This window comes from Grammomys surdaster, unplaced genomic scaffold (genome assembly GCF_004785775.1).
Source record: "Grammomys surdaster isolate TR1022 unplaced genomic scaffold, NIH_TR_1.0 125243, whole genome shotgun sequence".
Lineage (NCBI taxonomy): Eukaryota > Metazoa > Chordata > Mammalia > Rodentia > Muridae > Grammomys > Grammomys surdaster.
The window spans coordinates 913,800-930,957 of record NW_021620131.1 but is presented as its reverse complement, the minus strand read 5'-3'; the positions used below and the strand labels follow the sequence as shown (position 1 = coordinate 930,957).

General features: G+C 50.6%; 1 protein-coding gene across 3 annotated transcripts in view; it reads left to right on the top strand.

Annotated features, from left to right (window-relative positions):
- Evi5l (ecotropic viral integration site 5 like) overlaps positions 1-15,489 on the top strand; it is a 40,248-nt gene extending 24,759 nt beyond the window's left edge. The window contains exons 9-20 of one of the 3 annotated variants that reach the window (XM_028785506.1): positions 1,296-1,393; positions 1,486-1,546; positions 8,497-8,550; positions 9,597-9,629; positions 10,458-10,598; positions 11,063-11,191; positions 12,806-12,946; positions 13,067-13,222; positions 13,306-13,452; positions 13,546-13,641; positions 13,723-13,818; positions 13,990-15,489. In XM_028785506.1, the coding sequence (XP_028641339.1) occupies positions 1,296-1,393; positions 1,486-1,546; positions 8,497-8,550; positions 9,597-9,629; positions 10,458-10,598; positions 11,063-11,191; positions 12,806-12,946; positions 13,067-13,222; positions 13,306-13,452; positions 13,546-13,641; positions 13,723-13,818; positions 13,990-14,277 (1,440 nt within the window). In that variant the 3' untranslated portion in view covers positions 14,278-15,489. Of the gene's footprint in view, positions 1-1,295; positions 1,394-1,485; positions 1,547-1,727; positions 1,880-8,496; positions 8,551-9,596; positions 9,630-10,457; positions 10,599-11,062; positions 11,192-12,805; positions 12,947-13,066; positions 13,223-13,305; positions 13,453-13,545; positions 13,642-13,722; positions 13,819-13,989 lie in introns of those variants that run through there. The other 2 variants (XM_028785507.1, XM_028785508.1) reach the window with 2 other exon arrangements.
- Positions 15,490-17,158: the final 1,669 nt, after the last annotated feature.

The following is a 17,158-nucleotide window of genomic DNA, read 5'->3' as shown; positions in this document are numbered from 1 at the left end:
AAAAAAAAAAGATTAGTATGCCTTCTATCCCAACACTCAGCAGGTGAATCACAAGCTCAAGGTTAGCATGAGCTGTACAAGATTTTAAGTAATAGGCCTGGCAATAGTGGCACATGCCTTTAATTCTAGCACCTGAGAGATAGAGGCAGGCAGATCTCGGAGTTTAAGTCAGTCTTGAAAAAAAGCAAACAAAAACAAAAAACAGACAAAAGATTCTAAGTGACAGGGAGGGCCCGGCTTCGCAACAGAAGTCACTCCTGATCCTTTCTGCTGTCCCCTGAGACCTACCTGAGGAACCCCAGGCTCTGTCAGATACAACCCTGAGCCATCAACCTAGTACTGAGGAGAACAGGAGGCTAACACTCAGCTGATTTGGGGAGGTCCTACTTACTCTTTCCTACCCACTTGTTGCAGGTCCCCAAAGCTTGCCTGCAAAGTAACCCCTGGCTGACTTGGGATGTTTTCAGTATAATTTCATCCCAGCTCTCAGCCTGGGGGGCACAGGAAGGAGCCAGGCATCTTGAGGTAGCTTCCTACCCTGCTCTTCCCGGCCTGCGCCTTCCCCTGGCACAGTCTGCTAGATCAGAAGCCAGCTTTCCTCTCACCATGGTTTCCCCATCACACAGGCCCCTAACCCCTCCCAGCATCTTCCAGCTGGTGCTTCAGGAAAGAATGCACAAAGACCACAGTTGTGTCTGTGAACACGGGCATACATTGTCCAAGACTGCCTGACTGGGGCAGCTGGGCAGAGGAATAGGACCTGTGTCCACTGGGCTTGTCTACCCACTTCCTAAGGAGGGTTCTCCCATGCTCAGACCCCATTCATCCCAGTCCTGCCTTTAGGAGGGTCCTGTAGCCTGATTGTCTTAATTTTATTTATTGTTAGTGTTAGTGTGGGGGTGGGGAGAGGGAGGGAAAAGAAGGAAGGCTCATGGCATACAGTACTCACACTTCAATTCTCTGCTTCCACTCTGGGTTCTCGGGCACACTCTCTTACTCTTTCCACTGTTGGTTCAGGTCAGGCGTGGGTAGTAAATCCTTTATAGGCCAAGCTGATCCCCACGCCCAACCCCAGGAGCATGCTGGGTAAGCAGGCCTCCCTTCTTCCCCCCCCCCCCCCTTCCCTCTCCTTCAGTCAATTCATTTGCACTACAAATGTTGGCTGAGTAACCAAAGACAGACAGCCTGAGTGCTGAGACAAAGAGAAGGCTCAAGCAGTGGCCGGGGACAGTGAGAGCTCGGGCAGACCCTGGTGGGCAGGGCCCAAGTGACCGTGACTCCCTGTGTCTCCACAGTACTTCCAGAGAGTGATCCCCCACCAGTTTGACAGCTGCCCAGACAAGCTGGTCCTCAAGGCTTACCAGGTCAAGTACAACCCTAAAAAGATGAAGAGGTCAGTGGCCGGGAATGGAGAACTCAAAAGGGAAGCAAGCCCTCCTCGACCCCAGGGAGGCGGGACTTTGACCGTGTGCCCCGTCCCCACAGGCTGGAGAAGGAGTACGCAGCTATGAAGAGTAAGGAGATGGAAGAGCAAATCGAGATCAAAGTGAGTGCCAGAGGCGTGGGGGAGGGGCAGAGATGGGCTCCCTTGAGGCTTTCCCTCGAAAATCTAGAGCTGGCCGCTAGAGGGCAGTCCTATCTAGCGCACGGGTAGAACGGGCTGGCCTGGGGAGACAACCTCTATCTTCGGATGACCTCGCTCACTTGACCTTTCCTTCACCTGCCAGCTCCGCGTGGGAGCGCATTCCCCAAATGGCATGTCCTCAAAGCTGGCCACACAACAGTAAACAAGACAGTCAAAGTTCCTTGCCTTCATGTCCCCGAACCCCCCATGTCATGGGGCGACAGTCAATAAATCACTGAAATAGTGTGGATTCCACAGAGTGCTCCGGATATAGTCATACAAGAAAATGACAGTCGCGCCTGGGGAGACACTCTAGGTCCAAGAGTCCAGTGTAAAGGGCCTAGGATAGAAGTATGTTCCTGGTGGGCAGGAGAACACCCGGAAGGCTGGGGACACAGCGGTGCCTTCAAGGTTGGGAGCTAAGGAGACAGGCTCAGGCCAGCAGGATATGTAGGCTAAGGGTATGGCATCCACTGAGTCTTCTGGTTGTCCTGCTAGCCAGCCTGCTAGCCCATCAGAGTTCCTTGACTGCACAAAATGTCTGAAACCAAACTTACCTCTCAATGGCCTCCTCACCCACTTCATGTGATTTTAGCTGTTCACCCAACAAACATCCATTGAAACAAAGATGAGACCTGGTCTTAAGTGACAAGGACCTGGCTTCCCAGATAAAGGCACTCTTGAGCATCTAGAGTCCTTCAACATCTTTCCAAGGAGGCCCAGGTACTGCCAGGTACAACCCAGGGCCAGGATGTAGAAGAGAGGAGAAAGAAAAGCTCAGACCCACCTACTCTAGCCTACCAGCTAGCTACATGTTCCCAAAGCCTGCTGGCCAAGAATAAGGGCCCTGCCACCCAATATGGAGGACAGGCAGGGACACAAACCTACACATAGACCTGGTTTTCTCCTCTCCTGTTGATGAGTCAAAGTGGTTAGCACTGGTGTCCCACAGAAGACCAGTTGTGTGACTTCACTTCTCTGAGCCTTGGAGCTTTACGGTAATGTTCCTATTACTGTCAGCCGCGTGCTCATTGCTCCTACCTCCTGTGGGAAGTCAGGGCAGAGGCATGTGCCTGCACGCTGAAGTGCTTGGCCCTGCTTGAGGCTTCCAGAATGTTTTCTCGCCTGGGTTTATGAAACATCTCACCAGGAAGGCAGCTTAAGTATTGTACTAGACCAAATGTAGTTCTTGCTGTGTGCAGATGAGCAGCCTGCTTTCATCTGGTGACTGTGAGGACCCAGGAATAGACAAGAATGACACAGACCTTGAGACCACTGGCCAGATTGAAATCTCTGAGAAGAGATTTCCCTAGAGGCCTTGAAGAGTCAGGCAGATGTCTCCTCATAGGGCATCTTACGTGTGCCTGCAGTTTAGTCTTTCACTTTTAGCCTGTTTTAAAACATCCTGATTTGATGCTGGGAGGTGGTGATGAACGTCTTTAATCCCAGCACTTGGAGGTAGAGGCAGGCGAATCTCTGAGTTTTGAGGTCACCGTGGTCTACAGAGCAAGTTCTGGGACAGCCAGGGATACACAGAGAAATCTTGTCTCAAAAAAAAAAAAAAACCCTTATTTGTTTGCATCAGGTAAGGCAAGCTGACAGGTGCATAGACAACTGTTTTTGAGAGAAGTGTTTGTTGAGGCTGGAGCTGTAACTTAGTGGTGAGTGTTTGCCCAGTGTGAACAAGGCCATGGGCTCCATCCTCAGTACAGAACAAAGGAAAAAGAGGACAAAGGATATGGCTGGGTGGATAAAGTGTTTGCTGTGCAAATATGAGGACCTGAGTTCAATCCCTAGCACCCACATAAAAGAGCCAGGAGCAGTAGTGCACTTTTAATCCCATCCATGGAGATAGAGCCAAACAGATAGATCCCTGGGGTTCACTGGCAAGCCAGCCTAGCCAAATTGGCAAATTCCAGGTTAAAAAGGGAGGGGTAAGGCTAAGGAGATGGCTCTGTAAAGTGCTTGTGTCTCAAGCATGGAGACTTAAGTTCAGAGCCCCACAGTAAAAGCCCAGCACAATGAGTGTGTATTTCTAACCCGAGCACTTGGGATTGGGAGAGGTAGCATGTAGGTCCATGGAACTCATTAGCCAGCCAGCCTGACTCAACCCGTGAGCTTCAGCTTAATGAGAAACTCCATTTCAAAAACTAACATGGATCAGGGAGAGTGGCACATACTTTTAATCCCAGCTGTGAGGTGGCTGAGGCAGGCAGATCTCTTTTCAAAGCCAGCCTTGACCACATTACAAGTTCCAGCCAGTCATGGCTACATAGTGAGATCCTGTTACAAAATAAACCAACAAACCTAGATATTGTGGCACAAGTCTGTCATCCTAGGACTGAGGAGGTAGACTTATGGAGGATCAGGAGTGCATGATCTTCCTCAGCTATATGGCAAATTAGAGGTCAACCTGGGCTACATGAGACCCTGTCTCAATGAAAAGAACAGGCTAGAGCCAGACATAATGGCACACACCTTTAATACCAACTCTTGGTAGGCAAAAGCAAGCCAATCTCTGTGAGTTCCAGGTCAACCAGGACTGAAAGTGAGACACTGTCTCAAAATATAAATAACAAATAATTTTAAAGGTACTAAGTATTTTAAAATAGATAAAAGCTGACCTCTGGCCTCCATATGTATGTGTGCACTAGAGCACAAGCTTTTATACACATGCTTGCACAATCACACACAAATAAGCACACACAAAAGACAGGAAAGAAAAGAGAGTTGATTGGAGCCTGGGGTAGAGGAGGAGGATGGTCCAGAACCTTTGACATGGTTTCTACAGAAGGAAGAATTAAATCAGTGCAGGTGTGTGTGAGCAATCAATTTGAGTGATATTCTCCACTCTGTCAAGATTCTCCGTAGTATCTGTATCAGCCCTGGGTCATTAGAGTGAAGGTGGTGTCCACTTAGTAAGCATCAGATAAAGGAAGGGTTAAGGACTTGGGTTCTGGACTTGTTGGTTTTGTGCTGAAAAGACAACAATACACCTGTTGTCTACAAATTAGCTAGTTCAGGGAAGAACTATCTCTCCCAAGCTAGCAAGGCCTTGGGTTGCTAAAGCATCAAAAAATACAGAAACTTTGAGAGTCAGCAAGCTGGCTTAGTGGGTGAAGACACTTGCCACCAGCCTGATAACCTAAGTTTGAGCCCCAGGACACATGTGATGGAAAGATAGAACTGACTTCCACAGGTGGATCATGGTGATTATGCTCATGAGCACACACAAACACAAAAAATATACTTAAATACAAAAATATTATTTATTTGAGAATGTTCAGGTATTTTATTTTGTTTTGTTTTAGACAAACTTCCCATGCATCCCTGGCTACTCTGGAACTTACTATGTAGACTAACCTAGCTTTGAACTTTTATCTTCCTCCCCCTGACTCCCCATTGCTGGGACAACAGGTATGTGCCACCATCCTCAGCTGGAAAAAAATTTTTTTTGAAATAAGGTCTCATATTGACCAGATAAATAACCTGAAACCTACTTTGTAGCTAAGAATGACCTCGAACTCCCAACTCTTGCCTCTACCTGTGAATATTGAGATTAGAGTCATGTGCCCAATTTATGTGATACTGGGGATTGAAACCAGGGCTGAAAGCATGCTAGGCAAGCACTCTGTGAACTAAGCTACAACCCCAGGCCCCCACTCCCAATATTTTGGAAACCATGAGCAGTGTAGAGCCCTACATACCCCTCATTCACTCTGCCTCCCTTTTTTCCATTTCGAATAATCAGGAAAAATATAACTTGTTAGCTAGGCCCATCCAAGTTCCTTTGTGGGTGGTGGTGCTGGATACAGTGAGCAGCTGAGTTCAGATTGGATAGAGCAGTCTAGGGGTTACAGTCCAGGGTCAAGAGACCTAATCCTTCTTGTCCTTAAACAGTTCTGATCCAACTAGGAGGCTCAACTGAGGCACATTCCTCTTCGACTCTGTTTCCTTACACATGATGTGTCAGTGACCATCCATGATTTACTCCAGTATTTTTCTGGGTGTTTCTATCACTATGTCTCTCCAAGAAGCAACCCAGGAGCTGGCTTGTATAACCCATAGGAAGTATTCTAGTTTCATTTCTGCTGCTGTGATAAAATACTCTGACAAACTGAGGAAATCTGGAGAAATGGCCTAGCAATTAAAAGCTCTGGCTGCTCTTCCAGAGGACCTGTGTTCACAACTTTCTGTTCACAACTGTCTCTCAGGAGAGCTCAGGCCTCCTTCTGGCCTCTGTGCACTCCATGCACATAAAATTAAAATAAAAGTTTTTTTTTAAGTTTTTTAAACTTAAGACAAGAAATTATTTATTTTGGCTAACAATCCAGATTACAGTTCATTACTACCAAGGAAGTGGTCACAGCAGAAAGAGCTTGAGACCATTGGTCACATCACATCCAGTCAGGAAGAGAAAGATGCTTACATACTGGAATACTCTCTTGCTTGTGCTCAGTTCCATTTATCCACTCATGCAGTGTAGAATTCCCTGCTTGGGTAACGGTGGGCTGTCTTCTCTCACATCAATTAAGGCAATCAAAAAAAAAAAAAGTTCCCCTACCTGGGAGGTGGTAACACACACCTTTAATCCCAGCACTCCTGAGGCAGAGGTAGGTGGATATCTGTGAGTACAAGTCTAGCCTGTTCTACCAAGCATGGTCCAGGACAGCCAGGGCTACACAGAGAAATCCTGTTTTGAAAAATAAATAAGGAAGGAAGGAAGGGAGGGAGGGAGGGAAGGAGGGAGGGAGGGAGGGAGGGAGGAAGGGAGGGAGGAAGGAGAAAAAGAAAACCCCTATAGACATGTCTATGAGCCAACCCAATGTAGAGAATCCTTCATTAAGATTCTCTTCCCAGGTGACCCTAGGTTGTATCAAGTTGACGACTAAAACCAGCCCTTCCAGCCTGGTAGGCCTTGTGGTCGTCCACTACTACAAATGATTTCTTCATAAGGAAGAAGCTGAGGAGACTGCCTACAACACATTTGCATGTATCACCAGCCTCACAGAGGGTCCTGAGGGAACCTAAAACCGCAGATACTTACCCTCATCACAGAAGGCCGAGCCAGGCATGGGGTGGTGTACCTCTGTAATCCCCCACTCAGGAGGCAGTAGGATCAAAGTTCAAAGCTGACTGTATTATATAACAAGACTATAGGGAGCAGGGAAATAACAATAAAGGCAGTCTGTCTAAAAGGTCAGAAATGTGGCAGAGGTATTGCCTGGTATGCAGGAAGCCCCGAGTTCTATCCAGCCTTGGCATCACACTGCATAGTCATAGCATCATGGCACACACCTGCCATCTCAGTTCTCTGGAGGTAGAAACAGCAACATCAAGGAGTCAACGGTGTCCTTGGCTACACAGCAAGTTCTAAGCCAGCCTGGGATGCATGAAATCCTATCTCAGAGACATTGTGATTAAAGCAAAGGCCACCTACATGTTCAATACAAGAGACCTAAGTTCTGAGAGGAGGGTTGTTCCAGAGAGTCTAACTTAGTCTACCTGCCTCTGCTTCCTAAGTGCTGGGATTAAAGGCATTCAACAACACACCCAGCTTGGTTTTGTTTTTGTTTTTGTTGTTTTTTTGTGGGTTGTTTGGTTTTTGGTTTTTAATAATTTTGAGCTAGGCGGTAGTGGCACAAACCTTTAATTGTAGGACTCAGGATACAGAGGGTTTCATGTAGGTAGCTTTTGCTACCTTGCCTAAGCTCCGGAAATGGACCTTGATACCAGCCCCCCACCCCCAGAGAATATTGAATCTGTGGATGAAAAATACAGATACACACACACACACACACACACACACACGTTGCTTAATTTCAACTTGCCTTCTTGGCTCAACTGCTGGGCATTGTTAACCTCCGTGGCTATCGTGGCCTCCCCAGCACTCTCAGCTCAGCACCCTAAATCTGTCCTCAGCTTCAGCTGCTCAGTTACTTTAGTCCCTGCTCAGCATCCTACCACCTGGAGAAACAGCCTGTGGTCACTCTGCCCAAGATCTCACATGGCTGGTTGGCTCTTTTTATTTTTCTGTAAACCAGGGTGAATTCTCCTGCTCTGTCCTGCATCTGCCAGCGTGCCTGCTTCCCCAGAAGTCCTGCCTATCCTTCCACCCTGCAATTGCCCCATGGCACCTTCACTGACAGATCAATAACCAATTGGGGAACAGGAACTTAGCACCAGAACCACTCCTACAGCAGAGGCAGGATGACCTCTGAGTTTAAGGCCAACTTGGTCTATAGAGTGAGTTCCAGGACAGCCAGGGCTACACAGAGAAACCCTGTAATTCAAATGAAAGTAAAATAAAATCATTTTGAGACAGAATCTCATATAGAACAGGCTGGCCTCCAATCCAATAGCTAAGGATGACCTTGAACGTATGATCCTGCCTCTGCCTCCCAAGTGCTTTATGGGCATGTGCCACCAAGCTAGGCTTTGCAGAGTAAGGGCTTTTGTGTGTGTGCTACAAAAGCACTCTACCAACTGAGCCACGGTCCTAGCACTAAACAGTTTTATTTTAACTTTTAAGATATGTTTTATTTTGTGTATGTATGTGGAATAACATGCATATGGAATGTCAGAGGACAACTTGTAGGAATTAGTTCTCTCCTTCTACCACATGCGTCCTGGACATCTAACTCAGGGAGTCGGGCTTGACAGCAAGCACCTTTGTCCAATGAGCCATCTTATAGATCCTCGGTATTTTTTAATAAACCATCTAGACAGTAATGTGCCTCATTTTCTGAAATTTCTAGCCCAGAATATAAGATTCCTCAGGGACCTTCTTTGACCTCTGTGGTTGGTGAGTGGAGATTAAGTGCCTGTAAGTGTGTGGGAGGCTCTGAAGTGCTCCTCTTCTTCTTCTACAGAGGCTTCGAACAGAGAACCGGCTGCTCAAACAGCGGATTGAGACCCTAGAGAAGGTGAGGGGTGTGGGTACCAGCTGTTGGGTTCCAAATCTCTCTGCCTCAAAATGCCCGTCAGCTATTAAGGCTGGGGCCATTTCTCTGCCCAATCTAGCTGGCTTGAGAAGCATAGGTAGGGCAGGCCCAGTGGTTGTGCTCTTGTAATCTCAGCAGTCAGCATATAGGAAGTGGAGACAAGAGGATTAAGAATTTGAGGCCAGCTAGCCTCAGCTACATGAGACCCTGTCTCAACAAAATATATGAGTGGCCTTTCCCTCAGTCTCCCCTAACCCCACTGAGATTTGGGCTGCCCTGTTATTAGGGGTTCTCAGAAGACTTCATCCCACTCTGGATCTCAACTTAGCCCCTAGGGTTACAGCTAAATTACAACTCAGTGGATGGCAATCACAAACTGCATGGGTGGGAGAACCAGTTCCATCACTGGGCCACAAGGAATCCCAACCTGTAATTTGTAAGTTTCATCCTAGAAAGGAAGGAAGACAGACAGAGTGGGGGGGGGGGGGCTCCTCGCTTGAGGTAGAGAGGCATGGACTTGGCCTGGGACCCTACTAGGTTGCCTATGGGGTGGTTTGGGTAACTTAGCATGACTCTGGGCCCTACTTCCTGTTCTTTAGTGTTTCTTATTTGACTGTTTGCTGACCACAAGGAAGCCATAGGTCATGGACAGGATGTTATTACCACACCAAAACCTCAATTCTTGTTTTCTCTCAAGATTAAAATGCATCCCCTGTCCCAGCCCTCTCTGGGATCTCCTCCTCTCACACAGTGAAGAGACATCCTGCTGCTGAGTTTTCTCAGCCCAGTGCACCCCAACCTCCCCACTCACATGAACCCCCCCTCCAGGACAGAGTTGGCTCTGGCTTTGGTCTTTCTCTGGGCCCTCTTCCACTGGTTCTCTGGTCTTCACTTTCCTATCCCCTGCTTCTAGAGATAGCCCACTGCGTTAGTGACAAGTGGTTCTTGTCTGTCTCTCCCCTTCTCCTGTCCCCTGCCTTCTGCTCTGCCTCCTTCCCCCGTTGCTGGGAACCCCCTTCGCCTGGTAGGAGAGCGCGGCCTTGGCTGATAGGTTAATCCAGGTACTGTAGCTTTTCCATATACCTCTGCACTGTCCATCCCAGGCCCTTCCCGGGTCCCTGCACAAGACAGCCAGTAACCACCTCTTTCCTGGCCACTGCCATTCTGGGGGCAAGAGCAATTTGCATGGAGGGGGCAGCTTCCAGGGAGAACAATGCCTTGAGGGAGGGGGCATGTGAGCTGGAGACAAACACCAGGATGGGAGGCATTTGTGGGAGTGAGTTTAGGAGAAGGCTTACCCTCAGCATAGACAGCAGGCTTCCTTTACCAAGGAGGAAAAGATGCTACCCCACTAGGACTCGGGACCCTTAGAGCATTCCGTTTTAGGTCCTGACACATTTGTTGTGCTAAGCTTACACTAACGTGCTCACACACAGGCATGCATGCATGCATGTAGGCACACACACAACTGTTCTGACTCCTCTGCTTCTGCTGTCACCCCGTCACCATCTCTCACTCGCCTGCTTCTGCTGCTGCTTCATTCTTGGATGGCTTTTCTAGAAGCTTCTGCACAGCACCCAGTGGCTCTGAGCCTGGAATGGGGAACAGGGAATATCAAGTTGGATGGAAAGGAGGATGTGGGAGAGTTGTAGAGGTGGATTACACCTCTTACAAGGCTTTGCTTTATATAACAATCTTTTTCTTCACTCGGGACAGAGGCAAACAACCCGGATTGGGGATGGGGAGCCCCATCCCAGGCTCTGAGCACTAAAGGCCATGCCTGTCTCACTTTAACCCTCTCTCATCCTCTCTGAGCCTCCTAGCAGCCAGGCCTGGGACCAAAGCACATGGTCATGGTATCCTTCCCACCCCATCCTCACTGTGCTCAGGGGCAGGTGACACGGGCACAGGAGGCTGAGGAGAACTACGTCATCAAACGGGAGTTGGCAGTAGTGAGACAACAATGTAGCTCAACTGCAGAAGACCTTCAGAAAGCACAGAGTACCATTCGGCAGTTGCAAGAACAGCAGGTACCAGGCGGTTGAATGGGGTTGACTGGCAGGACCACACCTCCTACAAGCCTATGTGCCACACTTACCTGCCTGCCCTCAGGGCTTAGATATGTAAGGTGGGTGAGGGTGCCCAGAGGCTAGTGTGAATTTGATGGCCCTCACAGCCAGCTCCACTCCAATCTGGCCAGACTGCAGGAGCACATGCCCCACCCCCAGCCCATGGTCCTGAATCTGGGTCTTGGAGGCTTTCAGAAGGGACCCTGAAGTCATGGAAAGTCCCATTCCCAACGTTCCCTCTTTGTAGCTTTCCCTGGAAAGAAGTCAAGCCAATTTGATTGCCTCCTAGTGCCACAAACTTAGCATGAGTTCAACCCTGGATGCCAGTTGTACTGGGACCCTCTTCCAGCCCAGGCCCACTAGCATAAAGGCTATCTACCATGTAGCAGTCACCACCAGGAACCAATGCAGTTCTTTGTCTCCAGGAAAACCCGCGCCTCACAGAGGACTTTGTAGCCCACCTGGAGACAGAACTGGAACAGTCACGGTTACGAGAGACAGAGACTCTGGGAGCCCTTCGAGAAATGCAGGACAAAGTTCTGGACATGGAAAAGGTGTGCTGGGGAAGAAGACAAGGGTCTTGAGTGAGCTTTAGAAGATGTAGAAACCAGGCGTGGCCACTGCACCTGTGATCCCAGCACTATGGTGGAGATATGGGATGCTCTCCAGCTTGATGGTCTTTAGCTTAGCTCCAGGTTCAGTGAGAGACCCTAGCTAAAGGTGACAAGGTAAAGTGACTGAGTAGGATGCCTGACATCATCCTCTGGCCTCTTTAAGGAGAGACAGAGACAGTCAGAGACAGAGAGAGGAAAGGCAGCCAAGGCAATTGCCCCACCTGCATGTCAGTCAGTTCCTATAGAAGAGGAGACCTCTCCATGCTGCTTTAGAGCCCACTGCCACCTAGGCATCGTCTCCCCCTCCACCACCGCAGTCTCCACACAGGGATCTAGGGCTATAGAAGTCGGAGCCTCACCCACAAAGCTCCCCACACCCTTGAACTGTGAGGGCTCATATACACAGCATCACCGCCCTGCCCCGAGTCTCGCTCTCAAAGCACAGTGTGGCAACTTCATACGCTGCCTGTTATACCACTGCACTGTGCATGTCTCCTAGGGCTGAGGTTCCAGGATAGAGGGAAGGAAAGGTTGACAGGGGAAGACCCAAGCCAGTTAACTGTTTACCCCCTCTTCTCTCCCATGATACCCTCCAGAGGCAAACTAAAGACTACACATTCCCACCTGTAGCCCTGGAGGGGAAACCAGACTTCCTGAGTGCCTCCCCAGCTGCTCTGTGCATTGACTCAATTCAGGCTGAGGATGTGCCTGAGATGGTAGAATGCTTACCTAGCGTACATGAAGTCCCAGAGTCTATCCCTAAAGCATACATGCAATCCCAGTGCAGGTGGGAATCCCTGTAATTCCAGGGAAAGTGGAAGAAGGAAGATCGGTCAGTCATTCAAGACCATCCTTGTTTATATCACAAGTCTGCTTTCAGTCTGAGTTACCTGAGATCATCTCCTAAAACAAACAAAAAACAAATCTCTCAGGGAGCCAACACAAAGCCTTTGAAGTTGAGAACCATCCCTACCCAGACCTAAACAAGGGTCAGTAAGGACTAGGCCTACCAAGTTACATACCAGGAAGCTCATGCATGAGCACCCCACACCCCAATCACTGGGCCGTCTCCACACCAGGACAGAATATAGGTTGGTTCCAGTACTGTCTGTTTCTGGAAAGAAGGGTTTCCTGGGGAGAGTACAGGGTGTTGCCACTTGCCTTCCAGCCCCCGCTGGAACTGGTAATGCAGTTCTCAGGTCTGGTCATAGGTCCCGAAAGACTTGGATCTTGGAATTGTGAGAAGACCTGCCTTCACCCTGGCTACCTCAGAGTGCATTGTGTAATTTCAGTGATTTTTATTAAAGGAGGCCTCAGTTCAAAGGGGTTTCCCAAAGACAGACCTGGGACCCATTTTGTAGATAATGAACCCTGCTACACATGAGGGTCTTCTCCTGTCTCTGTTCCCTTGGGTATGCTGTAGTCTAGGGTGTCGTTCTCCCTTCACTCAATCGGGAAAGCAGAGAGAGGAAGGAAGGCCAGAGGTATGGGTCCAGCAGTTTAGACTTGGAGATTCGGCGCTTTCTGGATTCCTTACTTCCTGTCTTCCCGCAGAGAAACAGCTCACTGCCAGATGAGAACAATGTAGCCAGGCTGCAGGAGGAACTCAAGGCGCTCAAGGTGCGGGAGGGAGAGGCCGTAGCTTCCGCGCGGGAGCTAAAGCTGCAGCTGCAGGAGCTCTCAGACACCTGGCAGGTGAGGGCCAGGTTGTGGGGTGTCTCCAGCAGGGTATGCCTGGAACAGCTGGTGGACCGTACTTCGGGACTCACGGGAGACCAACCCAGGCCTCTAGAAGCCTTCCACCCTGCCTTCTAGGCCCATCTTTCCCGCGGTGGCCGCTGGAAGGAGTCTCCGCGGAAGCTGGTCCTGGGCGAGTTACAGGATGAGCTCATGACTGTGCGTTTGCGCGAGGCACAGGCCCTGGCCGATGGCCGCGAATGGCGGCAGCGCGTGGTGGAACTGGAGACGCAGGTAGGCCAGGCCTACACAGGTACACCGCGGCGGACCCCTAGGCCATACCATGACCACCCTCCTCTTGCTGCTGTACTTTCCAGGACAACATCCACCGCAACCTGCTGAACCGTGTGGAGGCGGAACGCGCGGCACTGCAGGAGAAGTTGCAGTACCTGGCGGCACAGAACAAGGGACTCCAGACTCAGCTCAGCGAAAGCCGCCGCAAGCAGGCAGAGGCCGAGTGCAAGGTGCAGCCCCTGCCCGGACCCCACGACCCTATCTGAGACCTTGCCACCTCCTTGATCTGCTCTCTGTCTCCCCCCCACCCCCCTTCCCTTCAGAGTAAGGAGGAGGTGATGGCTGTGCGCCTTCGGGAGGCAGACAGCATGGCTGCAGTGGCAGAGATGAGACAGCGCATCGCAGAGCTGGAGATCCAGGTGAGCCCCAGGAACTGGGAGGAGGGTGAACCCCCGGGGCTGGCCATGCTCTGACCGACAGTACCCCGGCCCTCCCGGCAGAGGGAGGAGGGCCGCATCCAGGGCCAGTTGAACCACTCGGATTCATCGCAGTACATCCGGGAGCTGAAGGACCAGATTGAAGAGCTGAAGACTGAGGTGAGAGCAAGGGGTACTGGCCACAGGCCAAACGCTGGTACGGGGACCCAGATAAAGCATGAAGCTAGGAGAGTAAGGGAGGAAGGCGCCTGATGGCCGGGCTTCTCTGTGGATACGTCGATCTACGTCTCCAACGCGCGGGTGCCCCCTCCCTCCCCCCACGCACCCCAGGTGCGGTTGCTGAAAGGCCCACCAACATTCGAGGACCCGCTGGCTTTCGATGGGCTGAGCTTAACGCGGCACCTGGATGAGGATTCGCTACCATCTTCTGATGAAGAGCTGCTTGGTGTGGGTGTGGGCGTGGGCGCCGCCCTGCAGGACCCACTCTACCCTCTCTCTCCCCGGGACGCGCGCTTCTTCAGAAGTCTGGAACGGCCAGCCAAGGACAGCGAAGGTAGCTCAGACAGCGATGCAGATGAGCTAGCCACGCCTTATAGCAACCAGGGGCTGGACAACTGAAGCTGGGGGCCACTCCCTGGGAGCCTGGAGGCCCTCATCGCTGAGAGGAGAGAGCGGCAGTCCGTGACCTGGCAGCTCCACAGTACTAAGGAATTCTGTGCCTCTAACTCCGCCAACTGAGGGCCAGGCGGAGGAGGCAGCACAGACGGCAGGGCCTACTGGCAGGCCTGGCCTACATAGCAGTGTTTACCCGTTCTAGACCATATCATCCAAGCCCTCTTGAGCTCAAGGGGTGCATGGGCCAGTTACCTGGAGGGTGTTGCTCTCCTAACATGGACAAGGGCCCAAAGTGAAGAGGTCCCAGGACTTGCTAATGAGCAGGAAGCTTCCTTCCAGTCAGCTTCCCGTTGGGACAAGGGTGGCCCTGCTGGGTGGGGCCCAGGAACTGCAGTAGGTCTGAGGAAGGAGGGACAACTTGGACTGGATCTTAGCACCCCAGGACAGGTTCTCTGGACACAGTGATATTGAACAGCCAGCCCCTTGCCACTGGGGACAGATGGCCAGGCTGGACTTTTCTGCCTGGTGCAGGCATCATGGCCCCTGCAGCAGAAACCAAAGCCCCCCACCCCCATCCTGTCTGCAGGACCCCCTGGGGTGTGAGTGGTCAGTGTCTCCCCACTCTCTAGGGCTATAGAAGCTGCAGAGAAGAGACCCTTCCCCTAGAGCACCCATCTTCCTCTGGGGAGTGCTAATATCTATCACACGTGTTGGCCGGCTGTAGAAGAGAACCCCCTCCTTGGGAGTTCTCAGCCTCGGTCCACTTATTCCTGTGGACTTATTATTCTGGCTAGAGTTTCCCAGTCAGTTACCTCCCCTTATCTCTTCGAAGTGTTCCCATGGTCTCTGCCCAGTCAGAGTTGAGAATGGTGCCAAAGTCCATCAATACTCCCCAGGCTCCTTTATCCTTCACCCCCTGCATCTTGGGACCCCTAGGGGCTGACCCCCTTTCAGTGCTCCTAGAGCCTCAGGTAGAATGGTGCCCACAGCATTCCCTGGGTGCTTCCTGGGTGGGGTCCCCAGCTCAGTCTCTATTCCTGGTGGCCCACTCTTCAAGTATTAAAAAAAGCCTGGGGGCTGGGGCAGGGTACCCCTGAGGAGGCCCTCTCATGTGCCCCTCCACACTGCCCACCACCATTTTGCACACTGCCTGTTCACACTCCATGTCTCCAAGGCAGAAAAGATGGAAAATAAAGTGTATTTACACAGTCATAAGGGATGCTGAGTAGAGCCAAATGGCTGGGAAAAATCACAGGTGCTAAAGAAGGTGCTGAACCCCCATCCATGTGTTCTGGAAGTTCAGAGATAAATCCAGTGGCTAGTTGGTGTGAGAAATGCCATAGGCATGAAGAGAGGGCTTGAACCTGGCCTAATAATCCAAAAATGCCAGCTTGAGGAAGAGCTGGGCCCAGTGGTCTCTATTCCATGAAAACTGTAGGAGGCCATTGGGGTGTGCTGCCCTGTGTGTGCCTCTGTGGAGTCTCTGATGTCGTAGGAATGGGTACTGAAGGTTTGGGGAGTGAATTGTCATTAATGCCAAAGTAGACAACCAGAGCAGAAAAATCAAAGAAGCCTTCATGGAGGAGGCAGTGTGAGAGGTTTCCCTAAGGGCAAATGCACAAAGCCCAGATGCTGTGGGGAATGGTGGGATGGGGATGGGAGTGGAGGAGAAGGGTCATTGTCTTTGATGGAGGCAGAATGTCCAGGAAGAAGGAACAGAGTCTGGGTGTATGGTGAGATCAGGAAGATGGAAGTGTGACTGCTTCAGTCGGAATCAGAGTTTGGGCTTTGAACTGAGGACAGTATGAAGCCCGCGGGGAAGGCTGAGAGTAGAGCCAATTGAATGGGAAATGGTAGTAGGGATCAGTAACCAACCCAGAGCATCAAATGCCAAACTGAGTCAGGCAGTGGCACTGATCATCTGGAAAGAGTGCCCAGGTTAGCTCCAGCTCATGTTGGTAAGGGGAAATACAGCCTAGGGCACTAAAAAAACGACTCTCTGCTGCCCAGTGGCACAGAGCAACTGGGTACAACACTTGAGTCCATGTCAGAATAGTTGAGTCCCCTACAAATGTTCTCCTTCCTGTTACACAGATCTAACACTGGTGCTGTCCCTGTGACTGCTGCTCCCATTGGGTAACTGATACCCACATACTCCTATTCCCAAGCTGGCTCCCTGAGCTGGAGCCTAGCTATGGAGGAAAAATCCTTACAGAAGTTGGCCTTGAGGGTCTAGCTGCCCAGTGTCAAGACTCAGTTTTTTGTTTTTGTTTTTTGCCTGACATGGTGGCACCTTTAATCCCCAGCACTCTGGAGGCAGAGGCAAGTAGATCTCTGAGTTCTAGGCCAGTCTAGTGTAAAGGGTGAATTCCTGGACAGCCAGGGCTATACAGAAAGAAAGAAAAAAAACCTCTTTAAAAACAAGCTTTTTCTCTTGGACTTGAGGTTTGAGAACAAGGATATCTGAGGTTCCCTCCAGGGCTCTGCTAGAGAAGAAATCTCTGGCTTGTCACAAATCTCAGAACTAGAGTCCAGAGTATGCTCCCTCTCCCAACATTGGGAGGAGCAGTGCTCCTCTGAGAGGAGTAAAATTCAAGCAGGGATGCCATGCTGAGGCAGAGAGAAAGAGAGAGGGAGGGAGGGAGGGAGGGAGGGAGGGAGAGAGAGAGAGAGAGAGAGAGAGAGAGAGAGAGAGAGAGAGAGAGAGAATGAATATGTGTGTCAGCTTGCCTGGGGTTAGGGGCTCCAGGTACAGGTTAATGTCTGGTAGGTGGGAAGCAATTCTGATTGGAGGACTTAAATGAAGAGGGTGAGAATTCATGAGATCATCTAGAGTTAGAGACAGGGCAGGGATGCCCCTGAGAGCGCAGTCCATAGATTGGCA